This window comes from Hakea prostrata, chromosome 1 (assembly GCF_041222555.1).
Source record: "Hakea prostrata isolate BN-2017 chromosome 1, UWA_Hpros_2, whole genome shotgun sequence".
Lineage (NCBI taxonomy): Eukaryota > Viridiplantae > Streptophyta > Magnoliopsida > Proteales > Proteaceae > Hakea > Hakea prostrata.
The window spans coordinates 27,746,089-27,771,747 of NC_142600.1; the positions used below are offsets into that span (position 1 = coordinate 27,746,089).

The 25,659-nt window shown below is 39.0% G+C and overlaps 1 protein-coding gene across 1 annotated transcript; it reads right to left on the minus strand.

The window, feature by feature from the left end:
- Positions 1-73: 73 nt before the first annotated feature.
- Positions 74-23,704, minus strand: LOC149028576 (FLUCTUATING-LIGHT-ACCLIMATION protein 1, chloroplastic-like). The gene is made up of 6 exons (XM_089137813.1): positions 22,965-23,704; positions 22,650-22,752; positions 13,398-13,453; positions 11,415-11,579; positions 459-572; positions 74-374 (listed from the first exon to the last, which is right to left on the minus strand). Exons 1-6 carry the CDS (start codon positions 23,610-23,612, stop codon positions 282-284), a joined length of 1,179 nt encoding a protein of 392 aa, XP_088993939.1. The 5' UTR covers positions 23,613-23,704; the 3' UTR covers positions 74-281.
- Between the last annotated feature and the right edge of the window lie 1,955 nt (positions 23,705-25,659).

Below are 25,659 nucleotides of genomic sequence, written 5' to 3' on the forward strand. Positions count from 1 at the left end.
TTAAACAAAAAAAAATATATGTTTCTGGAAATACACCCACGCTTATCAACGAATCATGTACAACAAGCTGATAGACTGCAGAATAAAAATTCACCATATTATAGACATTTCTTTTCAATTAATGAAAGCCCCATGAATGTACATGTATTTCTCCATTATATCAAAATGTACATGTATTTTGCATATACAGAAACATTTTACTATGCCAGACGATACTGAAGACTCTAAACGTTGCCTACTTCACAAACTGATACAGAAGCTATTGACTGGTTATTGACTCTTTACAGAGGCCTCAAAAGTGGGTAATCTTCAAGAAGCTCCCGCTCTGACAGTGTGTCATTTTCGTTCTGAGGAGTCCACAATACCTCAACTGCCTGCATGAAATCGACACTTTTTTCACAAAATGGAAGAAATAGAAAACACTGTTGTTGTCAAGTGTGACTTTTTAGTATTGTTACCAGAGTTCTGCTGGATGGAATGGAACCCAGCTTTTGTAAGGCATCCTTCAAGTCTGCACTACCATTAATGGCAGGTAGCTTATGAACTCCTTCCGCAGCTACCAATATTGTTATCTGAAAACATGGACATTGACTTAGAAGAAAAAAACTTAAAACAGGAAAGGGCAAGCAGCAGGGAAAAAATCTAACAAAATACAATTCAAATGTGAAACCTCATTTTCTTACTCATAGGGTAAGAGCAAGTCACAGTTAATCTCAATAGTCCTACATGAGAAAAGGAAGAGAAAATAGTACTCTGAAAAAGAAAAAGAAGAAAATTCAACTCCAATATAGCAAAATTCTTTCAAAGATAATATGTCCAAGATTGTTCTGTAGTTGATTTTTACAGTCAGTCTGATCTGAAGACTGACTAACAATTGTACTAGAAGTACGTGCAGCGTGTCAAAAGTAAGCCATGTCTGTCCAGAAAAAATCATCGTCTTATTAATCACTGTCCAGAGACTGGAAAGAAAACAAAGGAGAACATTTATTACATTGGAGACATTCTTGGAGGTTTGCTTCATCTTTGCATGCTGAGAAGCATAATGGAAGATTTAGTTAACATAGAGCAAGAAACAGGAAAGGAAAATTGCTGGCCTTTGGTGGTTATGTTTTCACCTTCAATAGTTCATTCTTTGTTGATTTGTTAACTTCCTAAAGAACCATCAATATTGTTTCCTTTATCTAACACACTAACCACATATTCCGGAAATAATGGATACCAATGAGACAGAATTATTCCAAAAACCCAATTGCACCATCATGATGAACTCAACTGTAAGGTGAGGAAACAGAAAAAGGATGTTGCCACTAATAATTCAAGGTGCATGGACGAAGCAGAAGGTTGCTCTTGGTGATCCAATGTATAACTCTACAAGCCATGAATAGGAACACCAAAAATTTTCTGAGCAAAATGTAAAGCAACAAAACAAAAAACAACAACAATAAGCCTTGTCCCACCTAAATGGGGTCGGCTAACAGGAATATACAGAATATAAATGCTAAACCGTCAATGACAGAACAAATGCTGCACATGCAAACCTAGTAGCAGGGGCACCAACAGTAGCAAAAGACTGAAAAGTAAACTATGCTGGTTCAGCCAAATACAGAGAAAATTTGCACAGGGATGAAATGACAAGGGTCTCGCAGAACTCAAGTCAGAGGCAAAATGAAATAAATTAGTAACTCTTCATTGAAGCTTTTCTCAAAACACATTTTCATGACCTCCAACTCTGGTCTTCCAAAAACAATAAAAATAAAAAATAAAAAATCTTTTGGTTTGAAATTGTAATTGTTTTTCCAATCAAATCTGGCTCACTGTACTAATTTTGGAAGTTTAATTAAAGAAATGAATGCAAGGATCAAACACAAAAATAAGATTTGATAATGTTGCTTGGTTGTAAAATCACATTTATGAAACAAAAGACTAAAAGACAACCTCCCCCCCCCTCCTATTTCCCCACCTCTGCCATATATCCAATAATTACATCAAAATTCAAACCAACTTACAAAAGGAAACACTCCATTCACATTCCAGATGGGAAAATTGGTTGTTGAGTAATATTCTCAGAAGATGCAATTGCATGCTTAGTTAACAATGTCCGCCAACATGCATAAACACCACCTACCATTGAGTTCGTAACACATGCCCAGAAGTAACCCCCCATATCGCGAAATATGCTAAATTGTTCATTATGGTGGAAATCAGTTTCAACCTCCATAAGATGATGTTGTCTAGAATGATAAGTGATGAACTAGGCCCACTTCTCCCAAGATCTTGATCAAAACCAACATACAGGACAAAATAGGTTAGGTCTAGATAGGTTTTGTCATGGCCTTATGCATAGGGTTGTGTGGTTTGGGCCATGATGGGATGATTTGTTGCTAGAGACGGAGTGTTTAATGTAACAAAGCTTGGTGAACTCAAACATGATGGTCAGGTTAGGTCTCAAAAAGATTAAATTAGGTTTGAATGCAAAAGGGAGATTTCTTGAAAATGGGGTGAGAGTGAGATATCTCTAAATAATATAGATGGAAGACTTAGAGGTGTCTGAATGGACTCAAACTTAGCAGCAATCTGAGTAATGATAGAGGGATATGTTCCTCCAAGTTTGGTTGGATTTGGATGGCTGGATTGGAAGATATGGAGCCTCTTGTTTTTTGGGGTTTTCAGGAGTACGAAAATTCAAGAAAATATTTATATCTTGAAATTTGCGGGTCAAGATGGAGTTGAAACTAGGATGGAAGTCACCTAGGGTAAGGGGAATGATGTGCCTGAAGCTTGGGACAGATCTGATGGGTAGATTGGTGTAGATCTGACCTTGAAATTTGAGTCCCTTTGGAAGTCTTAAAAATTCAAGAAAATAACATACGAAGTGATATGAAGGGGGAGAGAATGTAGGATGCCAGATACAATAGTTGTCAAGGCATCGCCTAAGCATCACCTAGGAAACACCTAGACATCCTGGTCAATCTTTGGGTCAAGGCGTCCTAGTGTTGCTTTGTCACGTTGCTTGGTGTCGCCTTGGCTTTCGGTGGCTCTATTGTCTTGCCTTGCCTTGTCACCTTGACAACTATGCCAAATGCTTGGATGCTGAACCCTTCTGGAGCTTCAGATCAATGGCAATGGAGTCTTGAAGGCTGTAAATTCAGCCACGGCAAGGATCTTGGCTTGACTTAACCTAGAACATCAGAGAATACTCTACTCCTGGAACTTCTCTAACCAAAGAGAACATAAACCAGTAATTGCAGCAACAAACATAAAAGCACTTGAGGCTTGTGGAAAATAACTTTACCAGTCAAGTGTAGTCTATTCCATCAAGTGGGGGCTATTAATAGCCTGACATATGATCCAACTGAAATTAGGAATAAGAAAACGACTTAAACTAGGACAACAGCTAACAGATTATTGTACTAAGTAAGCAACCAAACCATGGGCTGCTACAATTAAAAGGCGGGAATAAAACTGACTTCAACAGAAGACTAATAACTTAAACAACCTTGCTGTCCTTGACTTCAGGTTGGGCAGAATCACTATAGAATTACTTAACAATGACAAAAAACTAAGTGCAGAAAAACAATAATGACTTGAAATGCTGCTGAGCAAGCCAAGGGGCTTCACTTGGCTTCTAAGGACAGGGAATCATATCCGAGGGCTCTAAGTAGGGGTTGGATCTGCATCATGGGATCTCAGACCATATCCAGCTTCTCCTTCATCGGGACTTTCCTGTTAAGGTTTTCCATCTTTGGACACCCTATTTGGCCATTCTCCCATTAGAAGATGAACTCTACCACCAGATGATTCAAGGAAACCTTCCACAAGGGGCTATCCCATGTAATCCACATCACATTCGACTGTCATATAAGGATTCAGCTTACTTTCAGGTACACATACCTTAACTAGCACTGCTGTTCACCTGTGCAAGCATAGTTACCATGGAATGGCCCAGACAATTCTCTGTTTCCAAACTTCTTGATCACTTGGACGCCTAATATGCATAGGATGGTGCCTTGCCCACCTTGTTGGTGTCACCTTTCTTGTTTGCCCCTCTAGAACACCTTGCTGCCTTGATAACTATGTGTGTAACACCAGCCTCAGGTGTAAGAATTCCTCCCCACACCAGCAACATTAGCTGTAAAATGAAAATATCGGGCATAGTTGGGTTGCTTTAATCTTTCTAGTAATCTAATAGTTGATCTTATTTAGTTATTGTTTGAAACTGTAGGTCCAATAGGACTTCTGAAGCTATGGATTAGATGAATAGTGAATCTGGTCCTATTGAGTCCTACTTTCTATTATTGAGCCATAGTTTAAATTTGAAAGGCATGTAGTATATGCTCAGTTGGGCCCATAATTTGATGAAAAAGTTTTTTGAAAGTTGCTGCTTAACGTGAGAGCCACTCTACTCCTCCCCTTCATCGAGTTCTTCAAGCACTTCCCCCCAGCTGCCATGCTCAAATTTCTTGAAGGTCTTCCAGTTTCTGGAAACTCTTGCAAGATCGGGGTCTTCTTCTATTGTTTCAACTTGTTGGCGAGATCCTTCAACAGACAGTAGTTTGAATTCCTCAATCCTTACGCTTTTTCTTCTTTTAAAACCTCTACAATCCCAACCACTGGCAATCCCCCTTTCTTATTCTCACTTCTCAAATTTCAAAACCTAAATAAGACCTAATCAACCATCTGAGAGACCGCAAGCTTTGACCACATAAGCCCTTGTCAATAAGCACTCAATCCCCTTTGCAGTCCTATCCATCCATTAAAACCCTAACAACCTCCATCCCAAATTCTTCTAAGGACACCCTCATTTCCACACAGACCAAAGAAACCGTAAAAGTTTCATATTTGGATCAAATCTCCTCCATACCATAAGGGAAACTTGATTTTTCTTGCAACCTCACCATCAGAAACCTTCATCTCCGTCATTTTCTTCTTTCTTGAAACCCTGAAATCAAACCCTAATTTGACAATATTCCAATTTCAGCAATACAGCACCATCAATGAAACAACCAAACCTTCACTGCTTCACTGATGGACTTCCTTACGCCAACTTTACCATCAAAACCTAGGTCTTACACTCTTATCATCCATAATACTAGTTTGAACTTAAGAATCCTCATTTGACCTACACAAGCTTGCTAGTTCATCCTAGATCCTAGATATTGGCTTCTAGTTGGTCTCCTACCAATCTTGGACTCTATCAGCTTGGCTCTCATCAATGCCACTTCAAGATATTAACAAATGGGAAATCACACCCATGGTAGAAGTTTCAGTCGAAATAATTTCAGTCAAAACATTTGATTTTTATCCCTCGAAGTTTCAATCTTCAGTTTCAAGCCTCATATGGACTCAAAATGATCTAGATTCTTGCAGACTTCTTATTTCAAGCATAATAAACAAAATGGAACTACTAGTTTACCAAAAAAAGCCCATTGAAAATGTAACATTCAAGTATACAATACACATGAGAAGAATCGAGAATATTACCAAGTACAAACCTCCTCTATTCCATGTCTCCCTCTTCTCTCTTGCACCCCATACAATGACAATACACATCCCATGGTGTTTGCTCCATATAGTTGTTGACGTAGTCAGTACCTACAGCTCTGTATGTGGCCTCATCCACATGCCTAAGATGTGCTGATGGTGGGAAGTTGGGAATCTCCTGATAAGGAATTGGCTTAATTGTTTATGGAAGGGTGGTGGTGGTTGTGGTATAAAGTGGAAGACCTACTCAACAAATGAAAAAACACCCTCGTCGGCAAGGGCGGGAACACCATAAGCTCCATAATGATAATAAGGCTCCAATGGCAAACTCCAATAGGTGACAATGGGAGGGGCACCATAAGCTCCATGACTATAAGGCTCCACTGGTGATTTGACTCTAAGTTTGATAGCCAAGAGGGACACCATAAGCTCCATAAGTCGACCCAATAGAACCAATACTCTCCATAGCAGTATCATATGAGGACTCTACATGCCTATGCCATCCAGATCCTCTTGAGGTGGAATCTTTGAAATCATCTATGCTCATCGATCTCATAGATCACACCAAGCTCTCTACATCAACCGGACAATAAGACCCATATGATGGAGTGTCCTCAATCTCATATCTGTGTTGTCTCCCCTTCCCCTTCATCGAATATGTCAACAAAATATTTTTTGCCTTGAGATGCATCTCCACCATGGTTTAAATCCTATGTCGTATGGGTGAACTAACTCTCACTCTGTGAATCTTGGTGGTTGTCCTCCCCCTCCCTGACTCTCACGTACTGTTGATGTTGGTGCTGGTATTGGTGGTGGTTTGTCCCTAAGATCGGCTGAATCCTGATCACGAGGTCCAACACTCTCATCATCCCCTCCATCACCATCATCGTAGTCATCATCATTGTCACCGGGTGCCTGAGTCACATCATCCTCGGTGTCTGACCAAACAATCAAATCCTCACTCTGCGTGGATGCATTAGGGTGTGGCACGAACGGACGGGCAAGCATTGCATGTGCACTCCCCCTCTTGGGCCATGAAGTTCGTCACATCAGCCCCCATCTCCTCTGGCAACTGTCTACTGGTACGACCTCCATCCTCATCTAGCAAAGGCTCTTCACTATCCCTGATCCAGTCAACTATTGGGTTATCATCATCATCCATCTCAAATATGATAACCAACTCGATCATGTCACTCTCTCTATTCATCCCCTGTCTAATATGATCCCCCCTCAATCTCATATTATAGTATAGATAGACAAGTCCTCTAGACACTTCACACCCAATCGGTTGCACTTCTTTGAGTGGATGAGGTTGAATGTGCTCCAATTTCACACACAACTAGTGGCAGAACATGTCTGGGAGAGCACTTTACATGCAATTGTACTCTAGTGGGGTGAGTCATGGCCAATGGCCACCACCATTCAGGTGCAACAAATGTAGACTCCAAGTCATTTCAATAATCAATACTCAAGTAACTAACTTAAAGATAGAATATAACTAATTAAATATATAATGAATTAAATTTCCCTAGAGAGAGATTCTTGTCCCGATATGGCCACGAACAACCGAAGCTCCCCAGTGGCATCCATAAATGCCTTTATCTAACATATAAAGAAAAAACATAACTAGGTTAATACTTAATAGCTTAATATTAATTTATGAATTTTGAATATCAAATCACCATCTTATCTCCATAAGGATGATTGTCTATTTAGATAGATCCGATTCCAACCTCTCCACTACGGTTTGGACAACATCTATAAAATCTTGCCTCATCCCAAGATTGTCTTTGTAATGGTACATGGGATTTAGCTAGTATATTGTGTAAGAAAAAGCAAAAGCAAGAGGGAATAGTCAATACTTAATAGTGTGATAAACTGATAATATAATGAAAATTAAATTGATTCCTGAACTTAACAATTCACCAGCCTTATGTAATGGATGTTGCAACATAGACTCCCATCTATTTTGGATGATGTCGAGGATTTTCTTATTGACTTGTGGGTAGACCTGAGTAACTTGCTGGTTCATCCTATCTATTGCAGCCCATATGTGTGGTAGAGTAGGTCTCATCTGCTGATCTACCATCCTCAACACGTGCACCAAGGCTTAAGCATCTTCACCACTATCCTCAAATTCTTCCAGAAAGTGTCATCGAGTATGGTCAACTGTGCTCTCCTTCCTCCTATGGATGAAGAACCCTCCCAATTAAACCATTGCTCCAATGCAAACATGCTCTTAAGGCCAGTCTTCCTACTTCTAAAGCTCTGCAATGCTATCCAATTAATAGCAAATCTAGTCATGCTTGGCCTCACTAAGTCACCCTGACACTTGTACCTCATCATCGTTAGTGCATATGTGTGGTTATTGATGAAGGTGCTAACTTTTCAAGCTTGCTCCACGATCTTCTTCACAAGCTTGACCTTCTCAATGTCCTTTAACATTGGGCCAATGCAGTGAGCAGCACATGGATTCCAAAAAAAACCAATATCCATCCATCAAGGCATCAATACAAAGTCATAAAGTGTATATGTAATGTAATATATGTATTTAAAAATGAAAATTAGTACTAGAAGTAGATGCATGTTTTGATACATGGGGTTCTCCTACATCTTCAACCTAGCATTCTTGTAGTTGGAGCCATTATTAATCACAATTTGGATCACATTCTCCATTCCAACCTCCTTCACCACTTGCTTCAATGATTTGTAAATGTATTTTGCATCCTTCTTCTCACTAGATGTATCTACTAACTTGAGGAACATTGTCCTTCAATCATAATTCAACATGAAATTGATGATGAACTGTCTAGTGGGACCAGTCCAACCATCAGCCATCACAGTCACTCTATAATAACCCCACATGGTCTTTGATCCATTACTATCAAGGAATGAAATTTCGCCGGATATCGCTGGTTCGCTGCCCAGCGAACCTGGCGATATGGCAAAATTTCGCCTGAATATCGGCAAGATGGTGAAGGAGCTCGAGCTAATGGAGGGGTGGTTTCACACTGGGGTACAGGGTACAGCAACTACGGTGGAGTCCCACCCACTCTTTTCCAATGTCTTCTGTAAAATAAACCCCTTTCTTTCAACCCATCCATCTCTGCAACAAACAAAAGCACCTTCTTACCCAGCTTCTATTTGGTCTTGCAGAACGGCGACAGCAAGGATTGAGAGACTGAGACAACGGCAGAGAGCCAGAGGTTTTTGGTAAATGGAAACCAGTGGGCCGTAGAACTATAGAAGTTCTCCTTCTTCTCCTTCAAATCCGGTCATTTTCTTGTGATTCGTCGGAAAATCGTAAGGGTGTGGCTTGCAGTTGCAGAGATTGAAGGGCTTTGAGAGGTCGTAGAAGTTCTCCTTCTTCTTCTCCTTCAGATCTTGCCATTTGCTTGTGATTCGCCGGAAAATCGACCATTTTCCGGCACTTTTCGCTGAATTGCATAAAAATCGACGATTTTCCGGCGATATATGCTTTTCCGGCGATAAACGTCAAATATCGTTTTGCTCCCTGGTATCGTTTCGCCAGGGGGCGAAATCACTGAATTTCGCCGAATTAAGTTCCTTGATTACTATACTCATTCAAGTCCTCTTTCGTTAAGGCAAACAAGCATTATATATTTCATATGAGGTGGGCCCCTATTCACCACTCTCAACCCCACCTATCTCCTCAGTCATATCCCTATAATAAGGCCCTTGGGTTGTATGTGCTAGAATACTATGGCACATAGCCGATTTGGAGAAGCCATCCCCACTTTCTCCTTCACACTCCCCCCACAAGTGCTTCAACTTTCTCTGCTTGTGCTCAGGCCTCCTAAATAGGGTCGGATCATTATGAAGAATATCAAGATCCATATCCATAGGATGTGTTGATGAAGCTCGAACCCTTGTTAGGGCCCGTGGAATAGGAATCTCCTCCCTCACACTTTGATTCCTCCTCATAGGGACTTGGGAATTGTGTGTGCCTCCCATACCTGCTAGGTCTCTGAAGGACCCACAACCCATAGCCCTCTGCTGCCTCCTTATGTCATCAACCCTAGCCTACTGCCTACTCATCATCATTGCCCTCTTGATCTGTGCAGACTCTGGGTCAGGGTCACATCCAAACTCTCCTGGCTCCTCTGGATCAAAATCCCACTCTCCTGACTCTGGAAGGTCATCTAGGCATGCATCCTCAAACTCCTCCCTTTGTGTTATCTTCTCTTTCCTCTTTTGCTTTCCCCTAACCAAGTATGAGGCCATTGCCTTCTTGACCTCTGAAGGCACCCTTTAGCATCCTACTACATCCCTATTTTCCCCAGCTAAATGCACATTCAATCTAATGGCTCCACCTCCTCCTATTTGTTTCTTGTAGTAATTACCCTCACTCTTCTTCCCATCAACTATCAATGGTCTCCCATGTTGCCAAGCTATGTCAAACATCTTTAAAAAAAAGTATTTGAGACAAGAAATACACACTAAGTATCTTAAAAAGCTCCACAATATGCTTCAAAATTATGTACATGCTTCTAATATGAGGCAACCTTTTTTAAATATAAAACAAGGTTAGTTAGTATATTTAATATCCAAATGATTTAAAAATAGATGAAATACACACTAAGTATCTTAAAAAGCTCCACAACATGCTCCAAAAATTACATACATGCTTCCACTAATACTCTCTTATTTTTAATTTAAAACATAAATCAATTAGTATTTTTAATATTTTTAATATTTAAATATTTTAAAATTATTTAAATATCTTTCAAATAAAATAAATAATTTACAACAAAAAAAATTGATTCAACACCATCACAGCAATATGGTGTCTCACATACATTAATTTGAAGCTCATACATCAACTACGCAAGTATACATATACATCTTTAGCAATATATATAATTTACAAAATATAAATACTAGGAAGAACCAAAAATTATTTTTGACACCACAAATTCATAGATCAACACTCTAGACTAGACATACTTTAATTTGAAAGCAATCTAAGTTGATTTGAGCCATAAAAAAAACAAAACAAAAATAAAAAATGGAGAAATCTAAGTTTTTTCATAAAGGTACGAAATTTCATGTCGTTTTGACGGAAATTCCGTACCATTTTGGTCGAAACAAACCACTTCGATGAAAAAAATTGCATTTCGTTTTGGTTTCAAAAAATGCAGGAATTTCACTCAAAATTTCGACAATTTCGAGTGAAATTTCTTCCATGATCACACCATAATAAATCCAATTCACCACTCGCCAGCTTTCGGCGTTATTACTCTGCCCGTTCATATCATCCTTGCTTGGGAAACATACTAAGGCATTGGAGAGTCCCTTGTAAAGCCACATCCCCACCCTCATGCGCGTGCAGTGCATGTGCACATCCTCTTTAGTCTCTCTTCCTTTGTCTCCATGCAAATGTTGCACACACAACGGGACGATACAATCTTCTGTGGAAATATCCATGTTGTAGATACCACAGACTGGACTCACAAACTACATTGTACCTTCTCAATATCTAACAAACAATTCGTCTGCCCCATCCTACTGGCCAAAACAAAACGCAAGAAAGGGGGGGGGGAAATAACCGCAAATGTGGATTACAAAGATGAAAGCAAATAACAGGAAGAGTGTTCTCCAAGCTGGTAGTTTGATGAATGCTCCAATCAAGTAGCATAACATGGTTTCGTTAATACAGAGCAGGAAGGGGAGAGAGGCTTTGCTGGCATAGCTTTTGCCGCCAGCTTGAGATACTTTTTCGGTTTTCCACAAGATTAATTCACCGAAAAGAAATTATAAACAATACACAGCTAGTTAAATGGCAAATATCACCGAAAAGAAATTGTAAACAATACACAGCTAGTTAAATGGCAGATATATACAACTTTAAGTATAACCATGCCAAAATATTTTAACAAGAAGCTATCATGTTACTTGCAAATTAACCTTACCACTATGTATTCATTACTGAATCCACTAGCCCTTTGGCTTGTTCTGCTTTGCTTTTTGATGTTGTTCACATTGACCAGTGTTTCTTCATCGAATTTCCCTCTTTCTTCAATGGAAAGCTGATTGAATCGCTTCTCTCCATCCTCAATGCTTCGCTTCACATCCACCTGAAAAGGAAGTTCCATAGAACACTTGAATGCACTGGGCTTTCAAGAATATATAATGAAAGAAGTTTGCAGAACAAACTCAGGAAGAAAAGGCCCAATTCCAACCGTGAAATAAATTGCAGAACTCAATCAAAAGGAGACAGAATCAGTAATAGTATCACTGTACAAGCACAAATTTAAGGAATGGTAATCAATATCTAACTTCATACTTTTCTTAAATAATTTCCCAGGTCCTCGCAGTATTTATAACATGGAATCAACAGGAACTTTCAGTTGCAACATGGAAAGTACTTGGAATAGTGTCGACAGGTAAAATGGAAAAAGGAAAATAAAATTAATGCTTTAGATGCCTAAGTGGACTATCAATTTGGAACACTTGTAAGAATTCATAGCAGACAATTTTTGAGGAATAGAGGAAATAAAAGAAATGGGTTTTGAACTAACAGATCGTGAATTCAAATAATTCTCATCATATAACAGATTGCTTCATAAGATAAAAGTATATAAAAAAAGTTACCCGAATAGGATGCAATAAACTAAACATGTATTATGACCTAAACTTTCCTAATAAAATTTACTCCTCCACATTGTATATTCAAGAGGGGTAGGCCTTGGTCCAATGTAGCCAGAGGTCAAGGTAGCGGGACAGTCTCTCCAAAAAGATTGCTGAGGTAAGGCTGCATAGGGAAATCCCCCCCCCCCGGGGGTGGGGACTCTGCCTGTGCAGAAGCCTTTGGCACAAGGTTTGCTCAACTGTTTATTCAGAGACAATAAATGCAAACTATCTAGTTATGGATGCCTAACTGCCGACATATGGTCTTTCTGGTAAACCAAATATACAGTCTTCAAGACCATGGAAATAATCAATACCTATTGATATCAATATGGATTGGGTTTCCATTAATGTTTGTATGGTGAAGAAACATACTAAGAACATGTATGGCAAGTTCATTATTTTAAACTTGAGAAATAGTTCTTGAAAAATGATCCTTTGATCCAATTTGCAGATAAAATTGTATGGCTGTTACATGTTTGGCCATTATCGATTTTAATTCCATAGATGAAATCATGGGCATGGCAGCAATGCAGGTGCCACATCTTAAAAGCACTGACCTTGTTTTCCAATAATTATAAAGGTCAAAATACAAAAGGAAAGAGGTATAAATATCATATTATAGAAATTTAAGGGTCGAACAGTGAAGTACTGAAGTGCTTGAGTAATAATATATGGTGGGCCCAAGACTAGTCTTAGGTTTTTGACACCTCGGCACATAGGTCAACTAACTACCTTGGGCCTTAAGGCCTCCCTTGTAGCCCAGGCAATGCTTCAACAACAATGAAAGATACAAGAAAACCAAGGGTTAATTCCACATAAATTAAATGTGAGAGAAGATGTTAGGAAAATTGGCAGAAAAATGCACTAGAACAACAATAAATGATGGTTTAACAAAGGATAGTAAAAATTCCAGTTAAGGTACTTCTTTTGTATCGACCTTTGTATATGTTTCAGTCTCAGAAGTCATTACAGCTCACACGAAAACACCATAAAATACTATCCCAATGAGGTTTCTACATAGGGACAATGTCCATGTATTTGCAGACAGTAAAGATTAAACCATACATAGGACATGCCAAATTACTTTCATGAAAGATAAGAATAAACAGTAACATAATCAACAGTCCAGACACCCCCCCCCCCGAGGGAGAAAAAATTAAATAATTTTTTGCAACCCTGGTGGCTGGTGTTTCTTAATTTAGAAGTAAAACATAAAAACGAAGAGCAGCAACACAATGCGATGGAACATAATATTCACTTACCGATGAATAACCTGAGATGCAATAATCAGGATGACGTAGTAGAGATAATGTGGTCTCTGCAACAACAACAACAACTCCTCAGACTTGTTCCAACTAATGTGCTCTTTCCAACAATAGATAGAATAAGAAGATTTTCTGTCAAGATAATTGGAAGAAAAAATGCAAAACTCCACATAAAAAACAATGATATACCACACGCAAGTAGATTCTTCACCTTAAGAGTAAGTGAAACTAAGTTCCATGTCCTTCAAACTCACCACACCATCTCAGTAACATACATGAGATGGCATCATAATAAGGTATACAACCATAAAAACTTTTATAGAAAATGGAATGGAGCTAAGAAAAATGAGGCAGCACAATTATTTGGCTTAAGTGAACAAGCATCCAAAGAAAAAATATGCGTCACCATGTTGGCTTTATAAAACAATAATTTGAGATAAATCTCCCCAACTCCCCCCCCCCTCTCCCAACACCACAGGGCCACACATCTCAATTCTCAAAGAAAAAAACAAAGAGCATCAAAAGAAACTAGTACTTGCATGGCTATCTTCTATAACAAAAAGTGAAGCAATTAGACCATGCATATCCATGGAGAACATCTATATGCACCCATGTTCCACTCTCTATCCTTCGGAAATTAAAAATTCATTTGGCTATTTCTCACTTGAGATTAGACCACTAATACTATAACCTTTAGGACCATAATCTCACCTCAATCATCTGAAGGCTGTGATTTGACTTGAAAGGTTTATCAATTCTCTACAACAACAACAACAAGCCTTCTCTCAAGTCTCAACTAACTGGGGTCGGCTACATGGATTCTTGCCTTTCAATCAGCTATGTTTGAGGTTGTACTAGATACAAGGCCTAAGCTATGCATATCCTTTCTCACCATTTCTCTAAAGGATATCTTTGGTCTGCCCCTAATTCATTTAATTTCTTCAATTTGGATTAAATTGCTTCTTTGAACAGGGGCATCTAAAGGCCTCCACTGAACATGGTTGTGCCACCTCAAACTGCTTTCTCTTAGCTTATCATTTATTGGAGCTACTCCTAGACTGGCTCAAATATGATCATTCTTTATCCTTCCTAGTTTTGCCAGTCATCCATCTTAGCATCCTAATTTCCACTACATTAAGTTTATCTATATGATACTTTTGAATAGCCCAACACTTTTTAACAGCGCAACACTCCGCACCATACATCATAGACGGTCGAATGACAGTTAAGCAGAATTTCCCTTTGAGCTTTAAAGGAACAAGTCAATCATGCAAGACCTCGGACGCACCTCTCCACTTCAGCCATCTTATATTAATTCTTTGGAAAACATCATCCTCTATATCACCGTTTTTATTTATGATTGAGCCAAGGTACCTAAAACTAGCGTTTTTATGGAATCTCCTTCTCATTAAGATTTAGCACTTGATCATCTGTCCAATCACAACCAAAGTTACACACTAGAAATTCCATCTTCGTCCTACTCAGTTTAAAGTCTTAGTTCCAAAGTTGGTCGCCATGATTCTAACTTGGTATTATCCTTGTGTCTCACCTATTAAAACAATATCATTAGCAAAAAGCATACACCAAGGAACCTCATCTTGAATGTCTTTAATAAATTCATCCATTATAAGTGCAAATAATTGTGGGCCTAAAGTTGATCCTTAATATAGCCCAACTATAATTGGCCAATTGGGAATTCCCACCTTATCCCCCCCGGTTCTTACACTTGTCATTGAACCATCATACATATCTTTACTCTGTTCACATATTTATTTGCAAGTTGCAACATTTATTTTCTCTAGTATTGGCCAAACTAACACCCTGAGGACTTTATGCTTTTTTTAGTTCAATAAAGACCATATGAAAATCTTTCCTACACTCTCCATACCTTTCCATAAGTCTCCTAATAAGGTAAATAGCTTATGTTGCAGATCTTCTCAGCATAAAGCCAAACTAGTTCTCCGTAATACTGGTTACTCATCTCAAACGTGCTTCAATTACTCTCTCCTATAATTTCATAATATGACTCAATTTGATGCCTCTATAATCACTATAGCTTTGAATATCTCCTTTACTTTTGTAAATTGAAACCACAATGCCTCTTCTCCATTCATCTGACATTTTCCTTGTGCTCATTATCTTATTAAATAACTTGTTCAAAATCAAGCTAGGCCATAGGTTCCTAGGCTCTTCCATACTTCTAATGGGATTTCATCATGACCTTGTGCCTTGCCTACTTTCATCCTCCTTGGAGCTTTTTTTACTTTTGAAAATAAAAATTTTTCATATAAATGTTCTAAAATTGGTGCCATCTTAAATGGTGTAATTGCCCAAACACAAATACCAGAAGTATGTTCGTCTAGTAAACTAGAGAAATAGAGTTCCCATCTCTTCCTGATGTCCCATCATGTGCTAGTACTTTACCATCTTCACTTTTAATACATCTAACATGGTCCAGATCACTACTCTTCCTATCCTTTATTTTAGCTAACTTATTTATAAATCTTCATACTTCTTCTTCCTTGCTTTTCCCACAATTATATGAGTTTCATTTCAAGCCAACTTATACCTTTGCAGATCCTCTACATCCTTAATCCATTGCCATGTCTCAAAACTAGCTTTCTTATTCTTAATGGCTGCTTGAACCTCACCATCTCACCACCAAGTGATGTAAACTAAATCCAGGACCACCCAATGAGGACCCAAAGGGCTTATCAGCAACCTCAGTAATTTTTTCCAAGTATAGGGGTATTTTGGTAATTTTACCATTTTTTGGTTAAGTCCACTTAGGGTCTAGTTGGGTCCAGCATGTTACTAGGACGCTAGATCTATTTTTATTTTTGCAATTGAAACATTATTTTGCAAGTATCAAAGAGTCCTTAGTGTTGGATTCTTAGTTTGTGTTGGAATCCCCTAGTCTTAGTCTACTTCCTTTTAGGACTCCATATCTACTCTTAGAATCCAAATTGGATCTCTCTCGAGCAATTTATGATAAGAGACCTTGTTTATGTGCGAGTCATTATTTAAGATAGAATCATACTTAGAATTAGATTATCAGTTCGAAGTCAAGTTGGTTTCCCAATCTTTAGTTTGTTTCTTTTAAAGGCTATAAGCCTTGATTCTCTGTAAACACAAGTTGAGTTGAATAAAAACTCTCAAAGTTTTGAAACAAGCAGGATCTTGGCTTCTTGGGAAGGCCACGGCAGAATTAGAGTGCCTTTATCTTCAATTTCAGCAAGTGTTCTTCATTCCAGAAGCAACCTTCAATCGCCAAGTAAGTAAACAACAATCCCAACCCCTCCCCTTTTTCCCTAGTCCGTCCCCCTCCATTCCAGCGACAGCAACCCACCCCTCCTCCCCTTGGAACTTCATCAAACCTAACCTTTAGTCCCTCCTTTTACCCCTAAGGGGACCCCACCTTTTACCTACACCGTAGTCCTACTCCTAGAATCCCCAATAAGCCCTACATCCAACAGGTCTCAAAATTCTGCAATTCATACCTTTGGAAACCCTAAACCCTAGTTCCATTAGAACTCCAATACCTCTCCAACCACAACTCCAAACACCTTACCCTCTTAGGATTAGCTTCCCCACCCTTCCACACTCGGTCCCAATCCCAGCCCAATCCTAGAATCCCAAACCCTTGTGACTTTTCAAACCTATCCTAAACCAACTAGGACTAGCCTAAACATATTAGACTTAACCTAAAATTATAAAATAGTAACAACGCCCCTTTCCAAGCCCAACCAAAACCCTATACAGCATTTCTTAAGCCCTCACTTCTAACTCCAGATCTGAAATTCAAGTACAGCAGAAGCCAAACCTTGGTAACACCCCTTCCAAGCCCTAAAACCCCTTACACCTGAACCAAAATCCATTCCCAGATCTGAAACTGAAAATACAGCAAGGTTACAAGCTTCAAAACATAAGATACTTTGTTTCAAAGCGTGGTCAAACCCTTTGTGGGTACTGTTTCTGTTACTTGAAACCCTGCTTCCTCCAAAAAATCACCAATAAGACTATTGGTTCACTGAGAGAGGATCCTGGAGTAAACCTAATCAAGGGAAACATCATTGCAAGGCAAACCCTAGAGTTTTGGTTTACATCACCAAGTCTCTCTATAAGAATGGTGCCTTCCTTTTGATTCACCCATGATATCTTTAGCCACCTTTCTAATACATGTAGCCATCTCATTCCACATTGTATTAGTGTCCACCTCAAATTACCACTTCCCTTGTAATACTTCATCAGTGAAAGATTTTAAGCATTCTCCATTTAAGTTTCACCACCTTACATTAAGATAGTTAACCTCGGACATCTTATGAGTGTGTGGAATTAGACACACATCCAAGAAACTAGTCTATGTTGTGCAGTTAAGTTTTCCCCTGCTATCACATTGCAATCCTTACACAACAATCCATCAGACCTTCTAGTTAGGAAGAAATCTATTTGACTTTTCTATGATGTCCACTTCTGAAGGTAATTAAATGTTCATCTCTCTTTTTAAAGTATTTATGATAGATAGATCAATGCAACAACAAAATCCAAAATTGAGATCCCTTCCTCATTCCTCTCTCCAAAGCCATATCCTACATGTACATTTCATAGCTTCTTTAATCTTTCCCAGCATGCCCATTTAGATAACCCCTTATGATAATCTTTTCTTCTTGACAATTCCTTGCACTAATCCATACACATTATCAAAATTGTAACTTCAAACTTTCATTCACCCTTACTTGAGGTGCATATGCAACAATTATTTTTAATCTTTCTCCATTCCAAGCTTGACAGTAAAAATCCTCCTATCACCTAATTTTTTAACATCCCCCACATCGTTCTTTAAATCTTTATCCATTATTATACCTATTCCACTTATTATTACTTTTATCCCTAGTATACTAAAGTTTAAAGTCATCTAACTCTTTAGCTTTTTTACCCTTCCATCTAGTCTCTTGGATGCAAGCCACATTAATCTTTCTTTCACTCATTACATCTATTAATTCTAAGCTCCCACCTGTTAAAGATCCTATGTTCCAAGATGCCAATCTAATCTTATGTTTCTGAACTAGTTTTTTTACCCACACCTGTCCATGCCGCAAGAACCCTACCTACTTATCATTGCATCCGGGCGCCGAAGTGGAGAATTTCTTACAGGGGACACCCTAGCTAAGCCTTGCCCAGTTATCACTAACCCCAGGACATAGTGTAGTGCATCGCTTCTTTTGTCAGAGACGCCCTAGCATAGCATTTATCCTGTAAGATTGTCAAATCCATGTAAAAAGGGATTGGCTAGATTTTTTGCAATGCCGGCTGCTGCCTTGACACACCAACTCTCCTCCTTTACCTAGGCTTGGGACCAGCAGCGAAACACTGGCGAGGACCAAGTGTTTGTAGCAGTCTAAGTAAACTTCTTCGTCAAAGTTTCCTAGCATTTCCTGACCAATCTTACTTGTCTAGGTAGAACACTTCCAAATATGGATGAACAACTAGAATGTAACTTCTGTTTGTAATCTATATGGTTGCTCCATAAAGGTGATATCCAAATCTAGCACTCACTGTCACAGGATCAAATACAAACTGTACTTTGGATAAAGTGATAAAGAAAAAGTAAAGCATGAAACCATTGTATCATCAATTAGTTTAGATTTTGTCAAGAAGATCAACAACTAATGGTATTTACTTTACGCAGCAATTGATGGAAAATTTGGAAAGAGGAAGAAAGATCTTCATATATTTTTTGGGAAAAGTCTTCTCGATGAACGTGTGGAATTCTTTCCCATGCCCTTTTACATAACTCTCACTCTTCCCACCCCTGCCCCAGGAACTTGTGGGACCCCTATTGACTAAATCAATTTCCTTGTGCTGATTGGTATGGCATGGGAGATTTCCTGCATGCACTTTGGGGAACACTTGCTCATCTTATTAGAGAAAACACATGAAATGGTCATAGGCCTACGCACCATCTTGGCATCCCAATGGAAATCTTGGGGGCAAGGCTCTTAGTGGCTAATGCTATTGCCATGGTGCTATTTAAATTATGGGAAACGGCATGCTAACCACACACAGCACATCATGGCATGTACCTGCTCCCAGACACAGCCACACTCGCAATGACACGTACCCACTACCCCCATGCGCTTGTGTCTAGGCCAGGTACATACTACTCTCAATGACACGTACCCACTAACCCCATGCATGCTTGTGTCTAGGCCAGGCACACACCACTCTCAATGACATGTACCCACTACCCCCATGCATGCTTGTGTCTAGGCCAGGTACACACCATGGTGCACAACCAGTTAGGCTTTCCCTTGCCCTTTATGTTTTTATATTTTATTCTTTTGGTATGTTTCCATTGAGTTGCATACACTAAATTACTATCATACATACTATTTTAAACTAAATCACCTAAAGGCATAGATATACCAAATGAATCCTCAACTCTTTCTCAAGAATTCACCAGAAGGAAGATATGAAACCCTTGATTACTATCATAACTCCCCATTCACTCCAGCAACCAAATGAAACCCTCAATTCCTGCCCCAAATCTCACCCCCAGCAACTCTTGTAGCAAAGGCTCTGGATGCTCTAATATCAAGGAGCCTTTTTTTTCTTATGCTTTCATTCCATTTGTTATGTTTCTATTGGGTTTGTGTATTATTATTATACGCTACTATGCACCAAATCTTCTAAAGGCACAATATATGTTGAATGAAACCGATGGCTCTTTCTCATACCTTCACTTATGGGAAGAAATGGAAACCTTGATTCCTAACATACCTCCCCTCTGGCTACCAAATGAAACCCCTGATTCCTGCCCCAGATCTCACCCAGTGGCTCCAGCAACCACAAACTAGGCCTCAGTGATATGGTAAGTTCTTCTCTTCTTCTATGTTAGTGAATTTTTTTCTTTGTTCTCTGTCTTCTTCCTCCAATCTTGACTATTCTCTGGGTGTTTTCCCCTTTCCTTTCATGTTCTGATTGTTTCAGTTATTTTTCTGCTCAAGATCATACTCCAGCAGTTCCAGCAACCACAAACTTGGCTCCGATGACAACTGCAACCTGCAATTTTGGTAAGTTCTCTTATTCTCCACATTCTTCTTTGCAGCAAGTTTGCTTTTCCTTTTTTATTCTTCTTCCCATCCTCTAATCACAAATTTTCTCGAATTTTATTTGCTGCAGTGGCTGCAGCCTGCAGCGGATGATTATGATCTTGCCACGTATTCAAGATTAAATCTAACACTTGTGAGAGAAAATATGAGGAGACATACGTAAATATGCGTTTTTCTTTTTATATTAAAAGGTTTAACATTTTGTAAAGTTACAAACTGGAACCCCTCATCTACCCGATTCTAAAGCCCTATTTCCCAAACCCTAGTTGGAATGCCATATCTCCATTTCCATTCCTAACCTCAAACCAGGGGCAGAGAAGCCAAAAACCAATAAATTTTTTCTTTTGAAGCTGATGTAATCAGACTTTATTTCTGTTACAGAAGCAAATTGTTTTACTAGGAGATGTGTGCTTTCCCATAGCTAGTTTTCTCTTCCGTTTTCTTATAATAAGGTGAAAGGATTGAAATGAGGCAACTGGAACAAAACAAAAACAGGTAGAAAAGAAGCTCTATTTGAATGTTAAGTCCAGACAAAGAATAGTTAACGTTTTTCCGAGCATCACCCAACTGAAAAGAAAGAAGAAAGCCGGCTTGCACAAACTGTAGAAGCCCATCCTCTTCCAAGAGGAATCTCTCCTCCAGCTGAGAACGTCTCATAACCGTTAGATTTAATCTTGAATACGTGGCACGATCATAACCGTCCGGTGTAGCGCTGCAGCAAATAAAAATCCTAATTTTTCTGCTCAAGCTCTTGCTCCAGCAATTCTAGCAACCACAAGCCTAGCAATGGTGATGACCAAATATAAAATTTCTTCGTTAAGTCCACTGTTTCACTTTTGCAGTTCTTTCCTCTGTTCATCCTTGCATCTTTACGCCTTTTTTTTTTGTTCTTTTCTCCTCCAACCTTGATTCCTCTTATTGAGGGTCTTTTTGCTTCCTAATTTTCTATTCTATTTGTTCTTCTTGATCAGTTGCAACTTGATTGCAGTACTTTCTTTTTCCCCTTCATCTTTTCCTCCTCCAGCGCCTCATTTTCCTCCCTTTGGTCTTCAATTGTAATTATCTTGTATGTAATGATCTTCAAATACAATTGTGCAACTGTTAGTATCAATTAAGTAGCTTTCTCATTTTGTAGTTAAAAATTATGTAAACCAAAATTATTTGTCTGTTTCACTTATTCTGTAATGTGGCTGTTATATGATTATATAGTTCCTTGAATCTGCAATTCAACTGTGAAATATAACCTTAACAGCAGCAAATAGGTTCAATAACTCATACACGTCCAGTATTCTAGTGCTATAAAATGTAATAGGCTGCTAAATTAGCATTTATTGATTGAGTTAGCTATTACTGCACTGTGTATGGACTATTTATTTTATCAATGTAAATGTAGCTTTACTCATTTTGGGATCAAAAAGAAAATCACGCCTAGGCACCACCTAAGTGTTCAGAAAGAAACTCGAATGTCCTAAGTGCTTAGGAAGAACCACAAATTCCTAGGATCACTTTACGCCTTCACAAATATTGACATGGTACCTAGAAAGATCCATTTGACATGTTTTGAGCATAAGTAATACAGAAGAAGTGAATTATTAAAAAGATCAAAGGCAAGGACAATAATCCTCTAGCTAGTCACAAAACTACTGGGAAAGAGAAACAGACAGGTTTCTAAACACAATTAGTCGGCACCAGAGTTAAGCGTCAGCCCTTATCTATTCAACAAATTACAGAGTGACCTGCTCAGCATATACATAGGATTGGTAGACAAGACCAAATAAAGAGGAAGAAACCTAAGGAAGTTGCAGAGGGTGCTTAAAACCCAAAGGCTATAGAATATAGTGGGCTAGAACAGAATATAAGGAAAGGACTAAATGATTTTAATTAGGAACACTTTGAAGGGAATTATTTGGCTTTACTAAATTCTTTGAGAATTCAAATGGAATATTATTTATAGTAACAATTGCTCACTGGACTCTTACTTGTACAGAAACCTTTGGCACCCGGTTCGGCCTTTTTCTATTATTTATAGCAACAAATTTTGGACAAGCTAGAATGTAAAAGGAATTAATGAATTGTGATATAGTGAAGGAGGAAAGTAAACGAACAAGATCAAGAGTAGCACTCTCTGAGCCTTTACCTGTCAATACATAACTCAAACCCATCGATGTCGACGTGTCTGCAGTTTCGGCAATCCGATCAAGATCCCTTTGAAGGGATCGTGCCATACCCAATAACCCCACCTATTATTGGACAAAATAAACAAATCAGACAAGAACCTGCCAAGCTAGACTTGGAAGAAGAAACGAACACCAAGAGATGCCAAAACCATGAACCCAGGACCTGGAAAGCTCAAATAAAATACTTGCAACAAACACGTAAAATGGCACCAGCGGAGTCACTGTCTCCCACTTATAGCGCTAACAGGCTAAGCAAAGACGAAAAATTAACATACCTGAAGCATCAGAACACTAGTTTTCTGGGTAGCAGTAAGAACACCATCGTCTGAACGATCAGAAAGAAATCCCGACACCAAAACGAATGCAGCAAAACCCATTAAAATCAAAAAGAAACCCGAACCCGCGCCCACCCCAACTCCAAACGCCGGGCCTGCATAAAATCCCCCACCACCAAACGGCGTAGGCGCATAATATGGAACCGAATACGAAAAACTTGGGCTTGCCGTCCGTGTTGAATAGCTCCTTGACGAAGAAGACGACGAACCAGACGAGAACGACCGTCCTCCCATCCTTCCACCCGAAGCCGCTAAAGCTGAATGCGGGTCATATGTCAAAAGCAACCCTAACACGATCGCAGCAATAACTGGTTTCTGCAATGCCTTTATAGTCTTCAAGACGGCCTCTGCCATTCCTTCAAGCGGATTTCGATTCTTCTCTCCATCCGCCGGCACTATCGTCCATTTCTTCGAGTCCAACGCGCATTTAACTCTATATCGACAGTTTCTGAAGAAGCGTTCATTATTGTTCGACGATCGAAAAGATACCTGAGGTGAGAAGCTCTGTAGCAGAGGATTCCATTTAAAATATGGTGAGTTCGACTCCCTCACGAATGGAACCGCTTCGAGAATCGAAGCAGTTGCCATAAGATTGATCCCTCTGCTCTGCTACTAAATTCTCGCTGCACTTCCAAATCTTGGCTTTGTGGCTCCTGTGCGTAGAAATGGACGTAAGAAGAATACTAGCTTCAACCCAGAAGATAGACATTTGGCTATGGCCCCGCAGAATCGCCCGCGGGCAAGTTATGACCGCGAACCTGGCCTATGGAATTATCGATGTTTCGGACCTCATCTTCTGTTAAGTCACATGACTACTAAAAATTAGCTTCACTTTTTCTTTTTTTTTTTTTTTTTTTTTGGTAAATGGTTAGTTACAGATAATAAAAGATATCAAGCTGCGTTTGTTGGTAAAGGTGGACAAAAAATATATATGTATGAAACCCATATGTATTGTGGCGAAGGAGAAAGATATAGAAGAATATTAAATGTGGATATCACTTCTTTTTCTTTGTGGAAAGGTGTTTTGAATTGAACTAGGAATAGAAAATAAAAATTACATACGTGGGTAACACTTCCCATTGGCATCCTGGTGAATAAGTCGGGCCAAATCCGGAGGAAGGTTACAAAGACACAAGTGGGTTTCTCCAGGGAAGTTCGAGAAACGAGCCAAAAGATTTGCACAAAAATTAGATTCCTTAATATGATTTGAACATACAATGATGTAGCCTATGCTTGATGTCCAATATATCATCTACAATACCTCTTGCTGCCCATGGGATTTGTAAGCCTCCAATTAGGATTTGAACTGCAAGTTGAGAGTCGGATTGCACTTGTACTTGAGTATGGCCATAACGTGTAACTCTTTGTAGACCACAAAGTATTGCTTTCAGCTCCATATGAAGCACATTTTTGTCATTGCTACAACCCGGAAAAGCAAAGATTACATGGCCTTCCGAGTTTCTTCCAATTGTGTCGTAGCCACCATGATCACCTCAAACTGATCCATCGCAGTTAACAGCAATCCAAGGATCAGGTGGTCTGGTCCACTTGTGCATTGAGAATTTGGCTCGTCGGAAGTTCGGATGAATGTCCCAACAATTGTAAAAATCACAGCTATGATTAGTATCCTCCACATAATCGGTTAAGTTCATAAATCTATGTCTTGTATCAGAGATGATCCAAGCAAGTAAGGTAGGAGCAGAAATGTTATCACCTTTAAAAATCTTGTAATTCCAAGCTTGCCAAATGCGGTAGATGGTCACATTAAAACTAAAACACTTAATTTTGCAAATAAAAAATGACCCTGGTAAATGTGATTGTACCCAATGAAGTTCCTCCATCCATGTTGAGCATATTTGTCTTTGATATCCATTTCTTACAAGAATATTATTCCATATAAATTGAGTGAATGAGCGTTTAAATAGCAAGTGATCTAAAATTTCGGATTCTAAACCACATAAGCAGCAATTAAGATCCACTTGTATCCCCCATGAAGGAATCACATCTTTCGTATTTAACCGATGTTACAAACCAACCAAGAGATGAAAGAAAAACGAGGTTGTCCACCAAAGTGCCACACCACCTTGGCCCAAGTTGTCGTTGGGCTCTTTTGTCTTATACAGTCACATGCAGATTTCATAGTGAATAGGCCATTAGATAGTGGTTTCCAGATGAGAGTATCACTTGGTAATCTGTGGTAGAATCTAATAAATTTTATCTCATCCCTACACCTCAAAACTTCAGCATTGCTGAGATCTTGTTTCCATGTTCCTTCACTACTACAGATAGTTGTAACCTTATCACTAAGCTTTCTACCCATCGCCTCAATCAATAGGATTTTTTCATGTTGAATTGGATTGCCATTGATCCACGGATCTGTCCATAGGTATGTCTCATTTTCACCTTTCAATTGAATATGTACATTTGGAATGAGTAAGTCACGTACCTTTAGTATACATCGAAGTGTATATGAACAATGGCTCGATTGGGGCATACTCCACAAAGATATTTTCAAGAACCATCTATGGTTGATGAAGATTGGCCAACATCTCTTTTTTAGTTACTACATTTTTCACAAAATTTCACATATTTTGTTGGATTTTAAAAAGGCATTGAATGGAAAAATTAGTAGATC